This window comes from Triturus cristatus, chromosome 10 (assembly GCF_964204655.1).
Source record: "Triturus cristatus chromosome 10, aTriCri1.1, whole genome shotgun sequence".
In the NCBI taxonomy this organism is placed as follows: Eukaryota; Metazoa; Chordata; class Amphibia; order Caudata; family Salamandridae; genus Triturus; species Triturus cristatus.
Window position 1 is genome coordinate 1,054,494,989 of NC_140593.1, and position 13,073 is coordinate 1,054,508,061.

A 13,073-nucleotide genomic window follows, 5' to 3' on the forward strand; every position below is an offset into this window, starting at 1 on the left:
GCCTGGCAAACTTGCACTGAAATGTGCCTTTTGTAGGACGGCTATGCAGAACTTTCACGGGCTGATAATAGTTAAGTATGTGGTGTGTGGGATGTGGATGTTGAGTACTTTTGGTGGATGCGTGCCTACTGTAACGAAAACAAAATTATGAATGGAATGCTTGAATTAATTCAAGTCAGTGGCAATTACTCAAGCCGCAACCAAGTCCATAATTTGTCATACACTACCCCTTTCTGGAGTCTTGGTCCTGCTACAACACAAAAAGGTCCAACCAGAAGTTCCTGACCAGGTCCTCTCTAGATGGGAACACCAACCCCAATCCAGTTACAGCCTATATAAGCCTCAAGCTATACCTTGTTGAAGAGGCCTATGGTACAGTGCGGACAGGATCCACATCTTTGCATACTCGTCACACTTAGGGTCTACTGGAACAAAACAAAGTGGATGTGTGCGGCAGAGACCATGTGGTAGCAATGACTGTTTGGTGCTTACCAAATGGCGAATGTGGGGTATGAACTGTTTTGGTAAGGATGAGATGAACAGAAATTAGTGGTGATATGGAACGAGTCAGTTGTGTCCAAATGGCAAATGTGGGGTATGACCTGTTTTTTGTAAGAGTGAGATGAAGAGAAATTAGTGGTGGTATGGGACGAGTCAGTTGTGTTGTGGAATGTATAATGTGTTTGTTGTGGGAGAGCCATATAGTTTATACCAGAGTTGGGTGCATTACGATATGCAGTGGTATGGATTGGTTGATATGAATGGTGAGCATTTTCATTAGAGGTTCAACTGGGTAATAACAAAGGTTGATGTGAGGAGTGTGGAAGTGACTGCAGTTCAAGATGGTGTGCCTTGTGCATTTTCTTGAGTGGTGCATACATTATCTCTATTGTTTGTAAAGAATAGTGATGTTTTTGAGTCCTGGAGAGGTGAGTTATGTCAAGACGTTGATGCTTGGTAATTACTGTGAAACGTTTGCTGTGTTTACTAAGGGTTGAAAGGGGAGTTAAAATTGCAATATATTTCAGCTTGGTGTAGACGACCCAACAAAGTATATGAGTTGATGTACCAGGTTGTTGGTGGTTAACATAATTTGTGGTGTGGAAGTTTAATGCAGTGCGACAAGCAGGGGCTATAGGAACCTTAAAGATACAGCTACAGCCCATAAGATTTTACACCAAATTAGGCAGAAAGCTAGATCTTGGTGTAAATCTATTCAACAGTTTTTGAGCAATTAATGCACAAACACTTTGTATGTTTAGGCAGCGGCAGCTGACCTGGATCGGGGGTGGTGGGGAGGAGGAAGAAGAAAGGAGAAAAAATACACTTACCTAACCGTGCCTCCCCTCGGTCATCGCTCCCGGCTGGAATGGAAGCAGGAAGCACAGGCTCCCCTAAGCCAATCACAACACTACAATGCAGAGTTGTGATTGGTCTGAGCGCCCTGGTTCGGCGCTCAGACAGGCAGTGGGAGCATGTGCATGTTCTCCACCCAGAGTGTAATACAACCTGGGTGGAGAAATTACAAATTGCGCATAACTGTTTGGTCAGCCCAAGACGGCTGGCCAAACCGCCATGCTCACTTACAATGTGCCCACCAATCCTCTACTTGCTCCTCTGAGGAGAGCAACCCCGCAAAAGTGCTTCAGTAGGGAAGAATTAAAACGATAACATCATGTTATCATCATTTTGTTCCTTTTTTTTTTTTTACACTGCTTAAAAGCAGTGGGTCAATGCTCCTCCATCTTAGCGGAGGAGCCGCCACTGTATTTAGGGACGAGGAGCCTCTGTGGATCTGACAAATCTCAAGCCGAGATCTCATTGGCTGCCACCATATCAACCAGAAATTGATGTTAGCCATCTTAGGACTCCTAAAAAAATTCAACAAAACAAGTGGGTAACTGGGACGATGAAAGTCAGTAGGAGAGGTGAGTCATGTAATGTACACCGAGTGAGTTTTGAATAGTTCAGGTGGACTGATGTATGGAGTGGTTGCGATAGCAGCAGTTAGCAAAATGATGTTTAACTGTGCTTGGTGTATATTGGTTCTTATATTGGGTCCTGCACACAGTCATTATTTACATTGTAAGGTAGCTATGTATGTAGAGGAGGATAGGCATATGGGTGTTAATTGCAATTGGCCATTTTGACTGCCTTGGTGACGAAGGTAGCATACAAGATGATTTGACATGGGCTGGGACTCAAAAGGTGGTGAAGTTTAGGGATCCACATGCTAGCCTGAGCAGAGAATGTGGTTGCAGAGGAACAAAAGCTAGTAGTTCAAAATGTGGGAACAAAGGGGCTTTTTGTAAACACACCTCGAGTCTTTCTGAAACTCTTGATTGAGCAATTTTTATAAAATTAAGTTGTGTCAGGTTATTAAAGAAGGAAAATATATACACTTTCAACAGTGCCATAAGGGCTTAGGTGTCTGGTTATTGATTTATGCAAACTGGAGAAAACTATTATAATAGTAAAACATGGACTCAATACTGTAAGGGACTCAATCACTTGCAGGAAAGCTATTCCTTGCTTTTATGCTCAGTAGCGCAAAAAAATTGTTTTAATTCAAATACTGTACCTTGAAGAGGTTTGGGAAGAACTTCTGAAAGATGCATACATTCTGTGTGAAGAATGTGGCATTGACTTTGCAGAACTGAATAAACTCGAAGGCTAAAAGTGGATGATGAAAGAACTCGGCTGGGACCTTTGTAAATAAGGTTCGGTACACAGCTTCAGAGTCAACTGCTGCAGTTTCGCCTGTGAAGATATAAAATATCCAGATGTGGTCTTTAGGGAGCGTTATGCAACTGACAAAAAAGTCATCATTTGTATGCTCAAAAGAGTAACCAACCCATAATTTGAAGAGCACAGAGCAATTTTAATATATTTTTTTTAAAGTCATTAAAAAGTATGTTTGTGGGGAAACCCAAGCATACCTCCTTAGAAACTCACAGTGCCTCATGCTGCATAGTAGTTTGCAAAGGTTTATCTGAAAGTTGATGAAAGCAGTAAAAATGTGTCAAGAGGTATCAGGTTATCCTCAAATTGCAGATTTAAGGAGTCATTCAGTGGTTGGCAATGTACTGTCAATCTGCCCATGTAGCAGAGGCAATACTTCTTTTACAATGGCAAAGAACATTCTATTCATTTTAAAGCTTCCCACCTGGCAACTGGCTTTGCCACATTCCCCCTTCCAAATCACCCCAAAGCAAATCTATGACACCACAAGAGTTGACTTGGGGGGAAAAAATATCTGTGAAAGCAATTCAATTGTGGTGGTGTCGTATCGTAGAATTTTAACAAATGGGGTTACAGGGCACATACCACCGAGTGGTGTTATAGTTCCAGTGCTTGCACAATAAATGACCCAAGATGCTGGGAGTTTACTTTGAAGAATACAAAAAAGTTATGAATTCAGTGCCTGAATTAATCTCAGCCACTGGTAATTACTTGTGACACATTCCAGTCATCATTTGTTAACCCTTCAGGCCATCTCAGATCAGATTAGACCAAGTCATATGCAAATCAGCCTTGGTCCTGCTCCAATAAGAAACGTCCAACCCGAACTGCCAAGCCAGGTCCGGTCTGAACTGGAAGACAAGCAAACCAAAACCTGCAGGTCAAACACGGGCTGAGGTTGCTTGTGTTCTCATCTGGAGGGGACCTGGCCTGGCTGTTTAGACTGGACTGTTCCTATTGGATCAGGACCAAGATCGATTTGCATAAGGCAGGTCTTTGTATAGAATTGAACAGGGGGTGAAAAATGATGGTCTGGTATGTGGCCAGAGATTGCTAGTAGCCGAGATTAATTGAAGCACTGCTTCAACATGGAAATAGAACACAAGGGTTTTTAATTCCACATGCTGTCCGATTTGCATCTTTTTGGCATCCTTCCATAAAATATTAGCTTTAGTGGACTAATGTTTCTTCAGCCTTGCACAGTTTCTTCACCAGTCATGGGTCCCAAAGTCCAAGGTGCAGCAGGAAACCGGGTCATATAATGGAGGCACCCTTTCTACTCTTACAGTACCAGCATCCTCAGAACTACCCAAGGCACATTCCTACAAGTAGTGTAAGGGCTAGAGCAGTCAACCTCAAAACTAGGGAACCGGGTTAGAGTCTCGGCAGGGACGCTCAACATCCTGTGATTCTGGGAAAATCAGTTGATCTCCCCATGCCTAACAAAATGAATGTGTCCATCAGTAACTCAACTGGTGCTCATGTGAAGCGCTCGGATACCTTCGGGTCAAGTTCGCGCTATATAAAACTTCCCAAAAAAAAGCTAGACAACAGGAATAATCCCGTCTGCTGATAAAACTTCAAAAGCTACTTTACAACTATCTGCCCGTTTTACCCAATGTCTAAAACACAAATACATAACCCTCCCAATCCTTCCAATTTGACCAGCAGAGGCACGATTTAGTCCGCTGCAGATCAATGCACAGTGCTGGCACAGAGAAACAGGCATTCAACATGGCAATTCTTAGCCAGGCAGCTTCAGTTGTTTGGCAGAATACGCAAAAGACACAACATAAGACTTACTATGAGTCAGGAAAAACTGGGCAAGGGGTAGCAACACCCGGGTTTGAGTAGGATCCAAGCAGATTCTCCCATGCACAATCTTCAAAAATGGGAGGGCTCGATAGACATAGGATGAATCCTGTCTGCACACTATATCCATGATGGAGATCGCCTCAATCAGACACTGCACAGACAACACAATATTCCAATCAGTTTACTACAGTAAACCAAACAGCAACATGAGCCTCTCCAACCATAACATATATATATAATCATTAGGAACAAAAACTTACAGCTTTCTGCAGATCAGTGTCCACCCTCTTGAGGGCCTCTATTAAAAAAACATTTTAAAATACATGTATTACTACTTTGCTTAAATGTTTATTTTTTAAAATCTTTGTTAGACTCTTTAAATAGTGGAAAAAATGAAGAACATTCGTTCATTCACAGTCAACAACCCTTCCCTATACTTTTCCCTGTTAGCACCATATTCGTGGCTGTCTCTACAAAGAGAAAGAATTCTAAGTACTCACTTCTGTTACTCTGCTCAATGAGTCTCTGGCAGTATTCATAGGCCTTCTCTCGCAGTCGCTCTTTTGGGGGCAACAGGCGACTTGAGGTGGATGTGGCTGAGACCATGGACATGACCGAACCTTCCAAGTCAGATTTGTCATCTGAAATAGGTTATCAGTGGAGATAAAGGATGGACAAAATCCTCTAATTATTGTTGAAACACAAGCAAAGTCAAATTTTATGTTTATGCTATAAACATGAATAACACAAGTGCAAACACTATAGAGAACAAGGCTTGCCATACACTCTTGTTGTGCTCTTTAGCCACAAGAGTACAATTTCACAAACGTTGAGTTTACACTGCCATACTCGATACACTTAGAGTGATCTAGAAAACAGGAGGTTGCAGAGAATTAGAAAGGGGTATTACCTCCTAGTCGAGCATCGAGAAACAGTTCTGTACCTGATTCAACACGACTCATCCCACCGCTTCCATAGCACAGTAGCCACTTCCGAAGCATGGAAAAACTGTGCATGTTGAGCCACTGATCCTCTGTGTAATGATGACCCACTGACAGCACTGTGAAGAAGTCTGCAGCAATGGCACCGTCCACTTCCACGATGGGACTGGGCTGTGCAAGGAAACAAATCCTGTTATAACTGCAAACTTAGTACTGTCTTTACACCAAAATGTTATTTAAATAGGAAAGAAGCAAAACGTGGTGACAGCTAAATTTGTGTTTTTCACCAACCTGTTTATTTCTAGTGCTTAAAAAAAATCCTCCAGACGACTGAGCCATTCCCTGATGAACACTTGCGTACCTCAGCCAATCAACCATCTTTTTGTTGATAAGATTGGCCTGGTCTAAAAGAGAAGAATAATAATTGGGCTTGCAATTAGGTCAGTAAAATGTGTACTTGACAATATGTGTACATGAAATCAACATGCAATGCAACTTAAGGAGACCGGAATATTACGGGTTTGAAATTCATAATGAACAACTTTAAATCTCATCCTTCTCAGGTTGATAAAATAAGCACCACTGTGTTTGCAGTAATTATAAAATCTACTAGTTTTCAAAGGCATAGAAACAACTTAGTTGCAGTGTGTCACCAACATAAACCATTGATCAAATTACATGTTATTAGCTTAGTCATACGCTTTTCAACATTTACAGGACTCCTCTCGCCAACATTATGGCCACTTACAGGCTCAGAATCATCTCTTTTGCCACCAACACCCAGCTCATCCTCTCCCTCATACAGAATACATCAAACACTCAACAAAACTTCATCAGCTTCATACCTGAGGTTGATAATTTGATGAAGACCAACTGCCTAAAACACAACACCAAAAAAATGGCAGTGCTCGTATTTGGAAAAGACACCTAATTCGGCCTTCGGCGTGGTAGTCCTCAGAGTTAGGACCCACAGCCGGCCCGTCTAACACAGCCAGGAACCTATAGATAATGATCAACTATCAGATCTCGATGTCAAACCAATTCACCACAGTCGCATTCACATGCTTCTATACACTCAAGCAAGTCTTCAGAGGACTCCTGCTGGATACCAGAAGATCGATCAGTCACTCAAACCCAGATCACCAGCAGACTGGACTACAGCAAAGCCCTTTAGGTGGGCATCACCCCTCAAGAGAGTTGAAGTCTTACATAATGCTGTAGCTAGACTCGCTCTCAAACTACCTCTTAGCAGTCACCTATCCAAACACCTCAAAGACTCCTCATGGCTCCCTATCCACAAACACGCCATCTTCAAACTCCTCACACACACCTACAATGCACTAAGCAACCAAGTCACAGCATACCTAAACAGTTGGATACAGTTCCACACACTGACCAGACACCTCCATTTAGCCAGCAGCCTCCTTCTCCTTCTTCTCCTCTTCCTTCTCCTGAGTAAGGGGCTTCACCTTTTCCTACCAGGCTGTCAAAATGAGAAACTACCTCTGCTTCCACATCAAAGCCACCAGCTCCATCTTAGAACTCTGCAAGAAACTGAAAACCTGGCCAATGAACTGATACTCTCAACAAAGGAGAACATATGTTTGTCTCAAAATAGAATTTTAACAATTTCCAATCACAGGCTAATTTTATTTCCTTGGAATGTGGATGTACAAAAGACCCACAGGCCAGTTAAAACAATCGCAAAATGGAATTGGAGCAAAATTACTTCAGACTTGTGGTCAGCAGCCCTTTAGGAAATAACAGGGCAGTCTGACTTTAAGGATACAAATGTTGAAGTTGAACAAATCAGTGAGTACATTGATTATAGCAGTGTTAGAGGAAGTTTTTCCAATTAAGGAAGCTAGAATTGCATAGAATAGACTTTCTGCACATTGGTTCTCAGATGCATACCATAAGCGAAACTATACTGTAGGCACCTAGAAAGAATGTGGCACAATGATTATGCTTCTCAAAAAAAACGTTATATCTAAAAGACCTTACACAAACATAAAATACAGATCTGCATCACATAGAGAACATCTCACTGGGCAAATCTTAGAAACCAACAGTTCGACAAAGGAGATGTTGAAAATCGCAAACTCATTTATACAGAATGCCTAAATGTAAGCATTCAGAATATGTAAGAGACATGGGATAATTTGACTGCATTCTTTTATAAAAAAATACTCAAGATCTGTGACGCATTCAACAACACTGATGAGGAAGTGGCAGTGAGTTTACGGAATCCACTACTGTCAGCCAGCCACCTCCCACTCCGCAGGGGACTCTTATTACTCAGTAAAATCAGGGTCCCCACAGGTTTCCCTAACCTGTTAAGTTGTTCCACTAGGGCTCATGATCGTTGGTACCATTCTGATAGACCTGTGCAATACCTCTCTAAGATCAGCTTCAGTTCCAGTTGAGTTGGAGGTATGCAATCATCACCCCTATCCAGAATAAACAGCTGATCCAGCTGTTCTTGTAAATTTTCTATCTGTAGCCTTGCTAGCAGCACCAATGAAGGTGCTGGAGAAGCATGTGAGTGGCATTCGCTCTACACTCTTACAATCCAATAAGATCTTGGAGGCCACTCAGTTTGAGTTCAGACTATGCGCAGCACCAGTCACCTTTGATATCAGTGGTGTATGAGATAAGTTGGTTTTTGGATGAGGGAGGTGCTGCATTCTCATACTACTAGTTGTTTCAGCACCATCTTTCATAGTATCCTGCTTGACAGGCACTCAGATAGGTATTCGGAAGCCATTCCCTACTTTAGCTCAATATTCATGTCCAAAGGCACATGCAAACAGCGAGGATTAATTTAGCCCAGTCCGACATATTTCCGGTAGAACACGAAGTTCCACTGGGGTCGTCCCACTCTTGAAAATATTCATGTCACCAGGTTGATCAAACCGACATATTCCTTTTGGCTCCATTCTGCAATGGATGCTGATAATACCCATTTGATTTTGAAGATGGATGGAGCTCACAAGATTAACAAAATACGGTTTAAAGAATAAATCTCAGGCATAGCAAACTAATGCACTAAAACTCAACTCAGAGAAGACTGAGGTTTCTGAATGGTGTACATCCTCAGGGCAGATCTCAATGACAAGTTATCTCTCAAGGCTCAGGTAAATAAAACAGAGTCTTAGGGATTTTTCCAACTTACTTTGCTAAAGGAAATTACGCATTTTGACTTTAGTAGAGTAGAAAATTGTTACACATGCTTTAATCCTTTCAAGGTAAGATATTGTAGCAGCCTCTACTTGAAATTTCCAGAGCGGAACAGTCAAAACATCAGACACTGCAGAACCCAGCGATGCGTTTGACATTCAGATTTAGAGGAAGGGCACATGCAACTGCATGCAAACAAACTTGACTGGTTACCTTTTGGGAAATGGATCCTATTTAAGTTCCTGTGTAAGGGCCATCAGGTAATGGAGAAGCACAGTAAGTGCAGGAAGTTGTATTTTATATACCCTTAAGTGCCCTCTTCACTTAGCCAACGATCATGATCTGTTGATCCCAAAGTTTAAGAACTAACTTTCTAGAGGTCGAGCTTTTAACTATATAAATGGGAAACACTGGAATGGATTACTTTGAGCACTTAAAGAGATATCGTCAACCCTTCCTTTCATAAAGGCTCTCAAAACCAAGCTTTTAGTTTAACATTGAATTAGAGTTAGTGTTGTGCAGTGACCTTCTAAGCTCTCAGCACCAGGATGCTCTTCAAAAGTAGCCGTTCATACGCTACAAGAATCCCTCACATAACAAAATAAAACATCAGTTCACTCCGTGATCATCGTGGGTGAGAGGGAGAATTTCTCAAAGGACAGCCAAATCTATATACTATACCAGTGCCTTGGAGAATGAAAGAGGTCGGCAGCAAAAAAGGAACTCTTGGTTTCTCATTATAGGTGAGGTGGTAGGATTGGTTCCAGGGCTTGAAGGCCAAGCAAATGGCAGCGTATTATGCTCTGTGACTGCAGTAAGCAGGATTTAGGGTTTGGCACCACCATTCAAGCAAAGGGAGCACTCCTTCATTCAATGGAACATTTGGTTGAGGTAGGGAGTAATGTTGATTGGACTCTCTGGCTTATTATTTAATCAGAAGTGATTTTTGCATCATAAACCTACATTTGGAAATTCACCTAGTGCTGTGCAAGGAGTTACGCCTGAGGGGCGCAAGCAGTCTGTCAATTAAGGAATGGAATAAGAGGCTGGCTGTGTCGAAGATTCATAAGATCCGATCATGACTTTCTGGCTAGGATTTTAGAAAAATTAATGGACCCATTGAAGCGCAAGTCCTGATATGTCTGCCTGCTGTTCCAACTGTCTAAAAAAAGTTTGCGGTGCACAGTGTTGTAGGTGGCATAAGAGTCAAGGAGTAATATGGCAGATTTACTGCCATCGACCATGGAAAGAGGGAGTTAATGCTCTTAAGTTCTGTTTCTATGCCCCTTAAGGGACGTTCCGTCCACTGGCGGGTGATGGTTAGGCAGTTTAGTTCCAGAGAATCACAAAGTTTTCTTGTTTCATCCATCTATACGATTTTTCTAATGATCTGGTGATCGGAGAGTGGTCAGTAGTTAGGCAATATTTTTGGACACCACATAGGTTTGTCTTAAGAGGGGTGATTCATGATTAAATGTGTTAAGGGTCAGTGAGTGAACAAGGCAAGGTGGGGGGTGGGGGGGAGGAGTCAATCAGGTTATTAGTATCTCCAGCAAATGGGGAGACAATTTGTTTGAGGCACGCAGCAAAGCATGACTCCATAAGAGACTTAGAAGCTTTCATTTTGCGGACATGTCCATAGCCTCCGCTGTTTCTATCATTATGATGGGGACTTGCAATGTTTAAGATAATGTGGGTGGGTCAGAGAACAAATCTGGTGAGTTAGATGGGCTATCTATTTCTTTGACAAAACAATTCGTGCACTGAATGATTTAAACATTTAGCAGGATTCCTAATGATTCTGAATGGGGTTAGAGAGCGGACTCTCGGAAATAGTAGCAGCAAGGATGCTTTTCACTGCTTTGAGATTCAAGGTAGGAATAAGCATTTTGAGTGTATTTTCAGGTCTGTGTACATTGAATTTAAGTGGAGAGGGCTCAGCAAATAATGGGCATGCCAACTGATTGCAGAGGATGAAGGTATGAGTGCAAGAATGAGATTAGTTTTTAGAATGTAGACTGTTCGGTTACATGCAAACAGGTTTATAAGACGCATGATCTGTGCCATAAACCACTTTGAACTCAAGAGTCAGGAGCAAAAACAAATCCCTAGTTTTGCTAGCCAGGTGGCCTAATAGCAAAAGAGGAGGTTTAAAATTGAGGTAACAGTGTGAAGGTGGCAAGGTTTTTGTGCAGAATGGCTTGAGAGGTCGAACACAACTTCACCAGCAAAATATGAATTACCAGTCTTCTAATTCTGTGGATGGTATTTGCCTTCAACCTAACCGGATATTCTGTATTCCGCTTAGCGTTACCCTAATCATTGCTGTGGGCGAGCATCTGGCTCCACTTTCTATTCAAGCCATCCTGAAACTGGGAAGCCCATGGATGTGTAGCTCCAAAGACAAAGTCCTAGATAGTAATGGCAATGATAAGCAGGACTCCTAATTTTATTGTATTTTTCTACATTTCCATCAGTATTTCTCCACATTTGTTGGTTTCCCACCTTGCTTATATTTATTGCCCAGTGAAAAAATAAAGTGGCATTTGGTACATTTCTCCATTCTTTCAGCTGATCAAAACTCACATTTCACTGGCTGTAGAATTTCAATAAAACCATACACAAACCTGAAAGAATGTGCACACATCTGTAGTCATTTAAACTTCTTTTGGTATTCTCATCCCTTCGTGTAACCTTTTAGGTGGTCAATAGGCACATGTTGGCACTTATAAGTGGCAGCAATGAGAGACACTCCAAAAAGGACCTCATTTTTGCTCTTTTCATTTTAGAAACTAAACACAGAACGTTACAAATGTTTCTTTCCATTTATATGTGGAAGATTCAGTAGAAAAAGGGGAACTAGAATGTTTAATGAGAAATTCCATGCTCGGCATGTTGTGGGAACACTTCCTGAAACAACAGGATGTGCTTGTCTGTACATCAGCAAGCTCCAGAGCACTGGTATTCCACTTACAATGCTACAGAAGGGCAGATTTCACACACATTCTACTTGGTGCTTCTGCTCGCCGGCGTACCTGTTCTGGCATGTAATAGTGCATGACCAACATGCCCATCCCAACTAATGTCGTGGCATTCTGTAAATGAACAAGTACATTTTCATAGCCCTATCTTAATGAGTAGTATAATGCATCCCCTCTCAGTCCAGTTTGTCACTTCTTTGGTAATCACTTTGCCTTGTTTTCATGGAGCAATCACTGGAACATTATTACGGATTCATTTTCATTACTGGACTAAAAATCGAAATTTGTAAAGCGCAACACTGTCCCCCCTAGGGGTATCTGGGTGGTGCACTTAATGCAAGAGCACTTAATTTCTAAACCATAATGTCATGGCCATCTGTGTGAAATGCAACATGTAAAATGCTCAGGTTTATAAGCGGGTACATTTCGATCAAGATCTACCTCCCGGGCTGATTAGATTTCATGTTACCTTCATTCACGCTTGACGAATTCAGAGTGGTGACCTTTGACAGAACTGGAAGCAAGTATCGTAGACTCTGACCCTCAGGCTGCCGGGCTTCAACGACCTTCACCACACGGTTTCCCACAGCAAATGCTGCATTATCTTTGACACCCTTAAAAAAAAGGAAACAATACTCAGTCAATGAGTGACGGCACACACATTCACTAAGACTTACTGCTCCGATTCCACACCAAGCACAAATTATGTTGCAAATGCAGCAAAATAACTACCAGCTAGCATGCCTTTTCTAGCCATTCCTCCCGGATTACCTGGACAAGTAAAACTGATGCCACTAGGCTCAGGAGCTTGGTGTCAATGACCGGATCGCAGGACAGGCTTACAAGGTCACAGGGTGACATCTCCCTCAGGATGGCTGCACACAGCACCTGGATCTGCTCTGGGGACTTCGGCAAACATAGTGTTGCCTGCAAATACTCCACAAACTCTCTGTCCAAACTGCAGGGGGGGAATTAAATAGCAAAAAATCATGTGTAAAGGTAAGCCAACATTTAAAAATTTTGAAAGACACAAACATGGCAGATAAACTTTAGATTTGGGGTGCTATATACAGTGAAGCATGTCAACAAACTTCCTTTAAAAAACTACAAGTGTAACTCTGCTTCTATGAAAGCAGCATTTTTGGTGGTGACTTTTGCAGATTGGCTTTGTCCAGTGCCCGGAAATTCTGCACCAACAATTCCACAAAAGGATTTCGACAACTTAAAGCAGGCTAGCCAATTCCATGGGAGTAGTGGCTGAAAGGAAGGGTCAGTCAGTCAAAAAGCTTTTATTCGGTTTGTATGAATACAACCATATAAGCTAAACAAAAAAAAGTATACAGTAAAATATTATACCACATAATTTTTAAACAATTTAAAAAGCAAAAGGTTATTCCTGAAGGGTCATAAAAAG

At 41.8% G+C, this 13,073-nt stretch overlaps 1 protein-coding gene across 1 annotated transcript in view; it reads right to left on the reverse strand.

Moving 5' to 3' along the window:
• Window positions 1-13,073, reverse strand: part of AP5Z1 (adaptor related protein complex 5 subunit zeta 1) — a 110,186-nt gene that overhangs the window by 61,107 nt on the left and 36,006 nt on the right. Inside the window, exons 3-10 of the mRNA XM_085629185.1 lie at window positions 12,431-12,617; window positions 12,129-12,273; window positions 5,790-5,902; window positions 5,501-5,669; window positions 5,058-5,198; window positions 4,818-4,855; window positions 4,546-4,708; window positions 2,582-2,760 (exon numbers count right to left, since the gene is read on the reverse strand). Coding sequence (XP_085485311.1) covers window positions 2,582-2,760; window positions 4,546-4,708; window positions 4,818-4,855; window positions 5,058-5,198; window positions 5,501-5,669; window positions 5,790-5,902; window positions 12,129-12,273; window positions 12,431-12,617 — 1,135 coding nt within the window. The remainder of the gene's footprint in view (window positions 1-2,581; window positions 2,761-4,545; window positions 4,709-4,817; window positions 4,856-5,057; window positions 5,199-5,500; window positions 5,670-5,789; window positions 5,903-12,128; window positions 12,274-12,430; window positions 12,618-13,073) is intronic.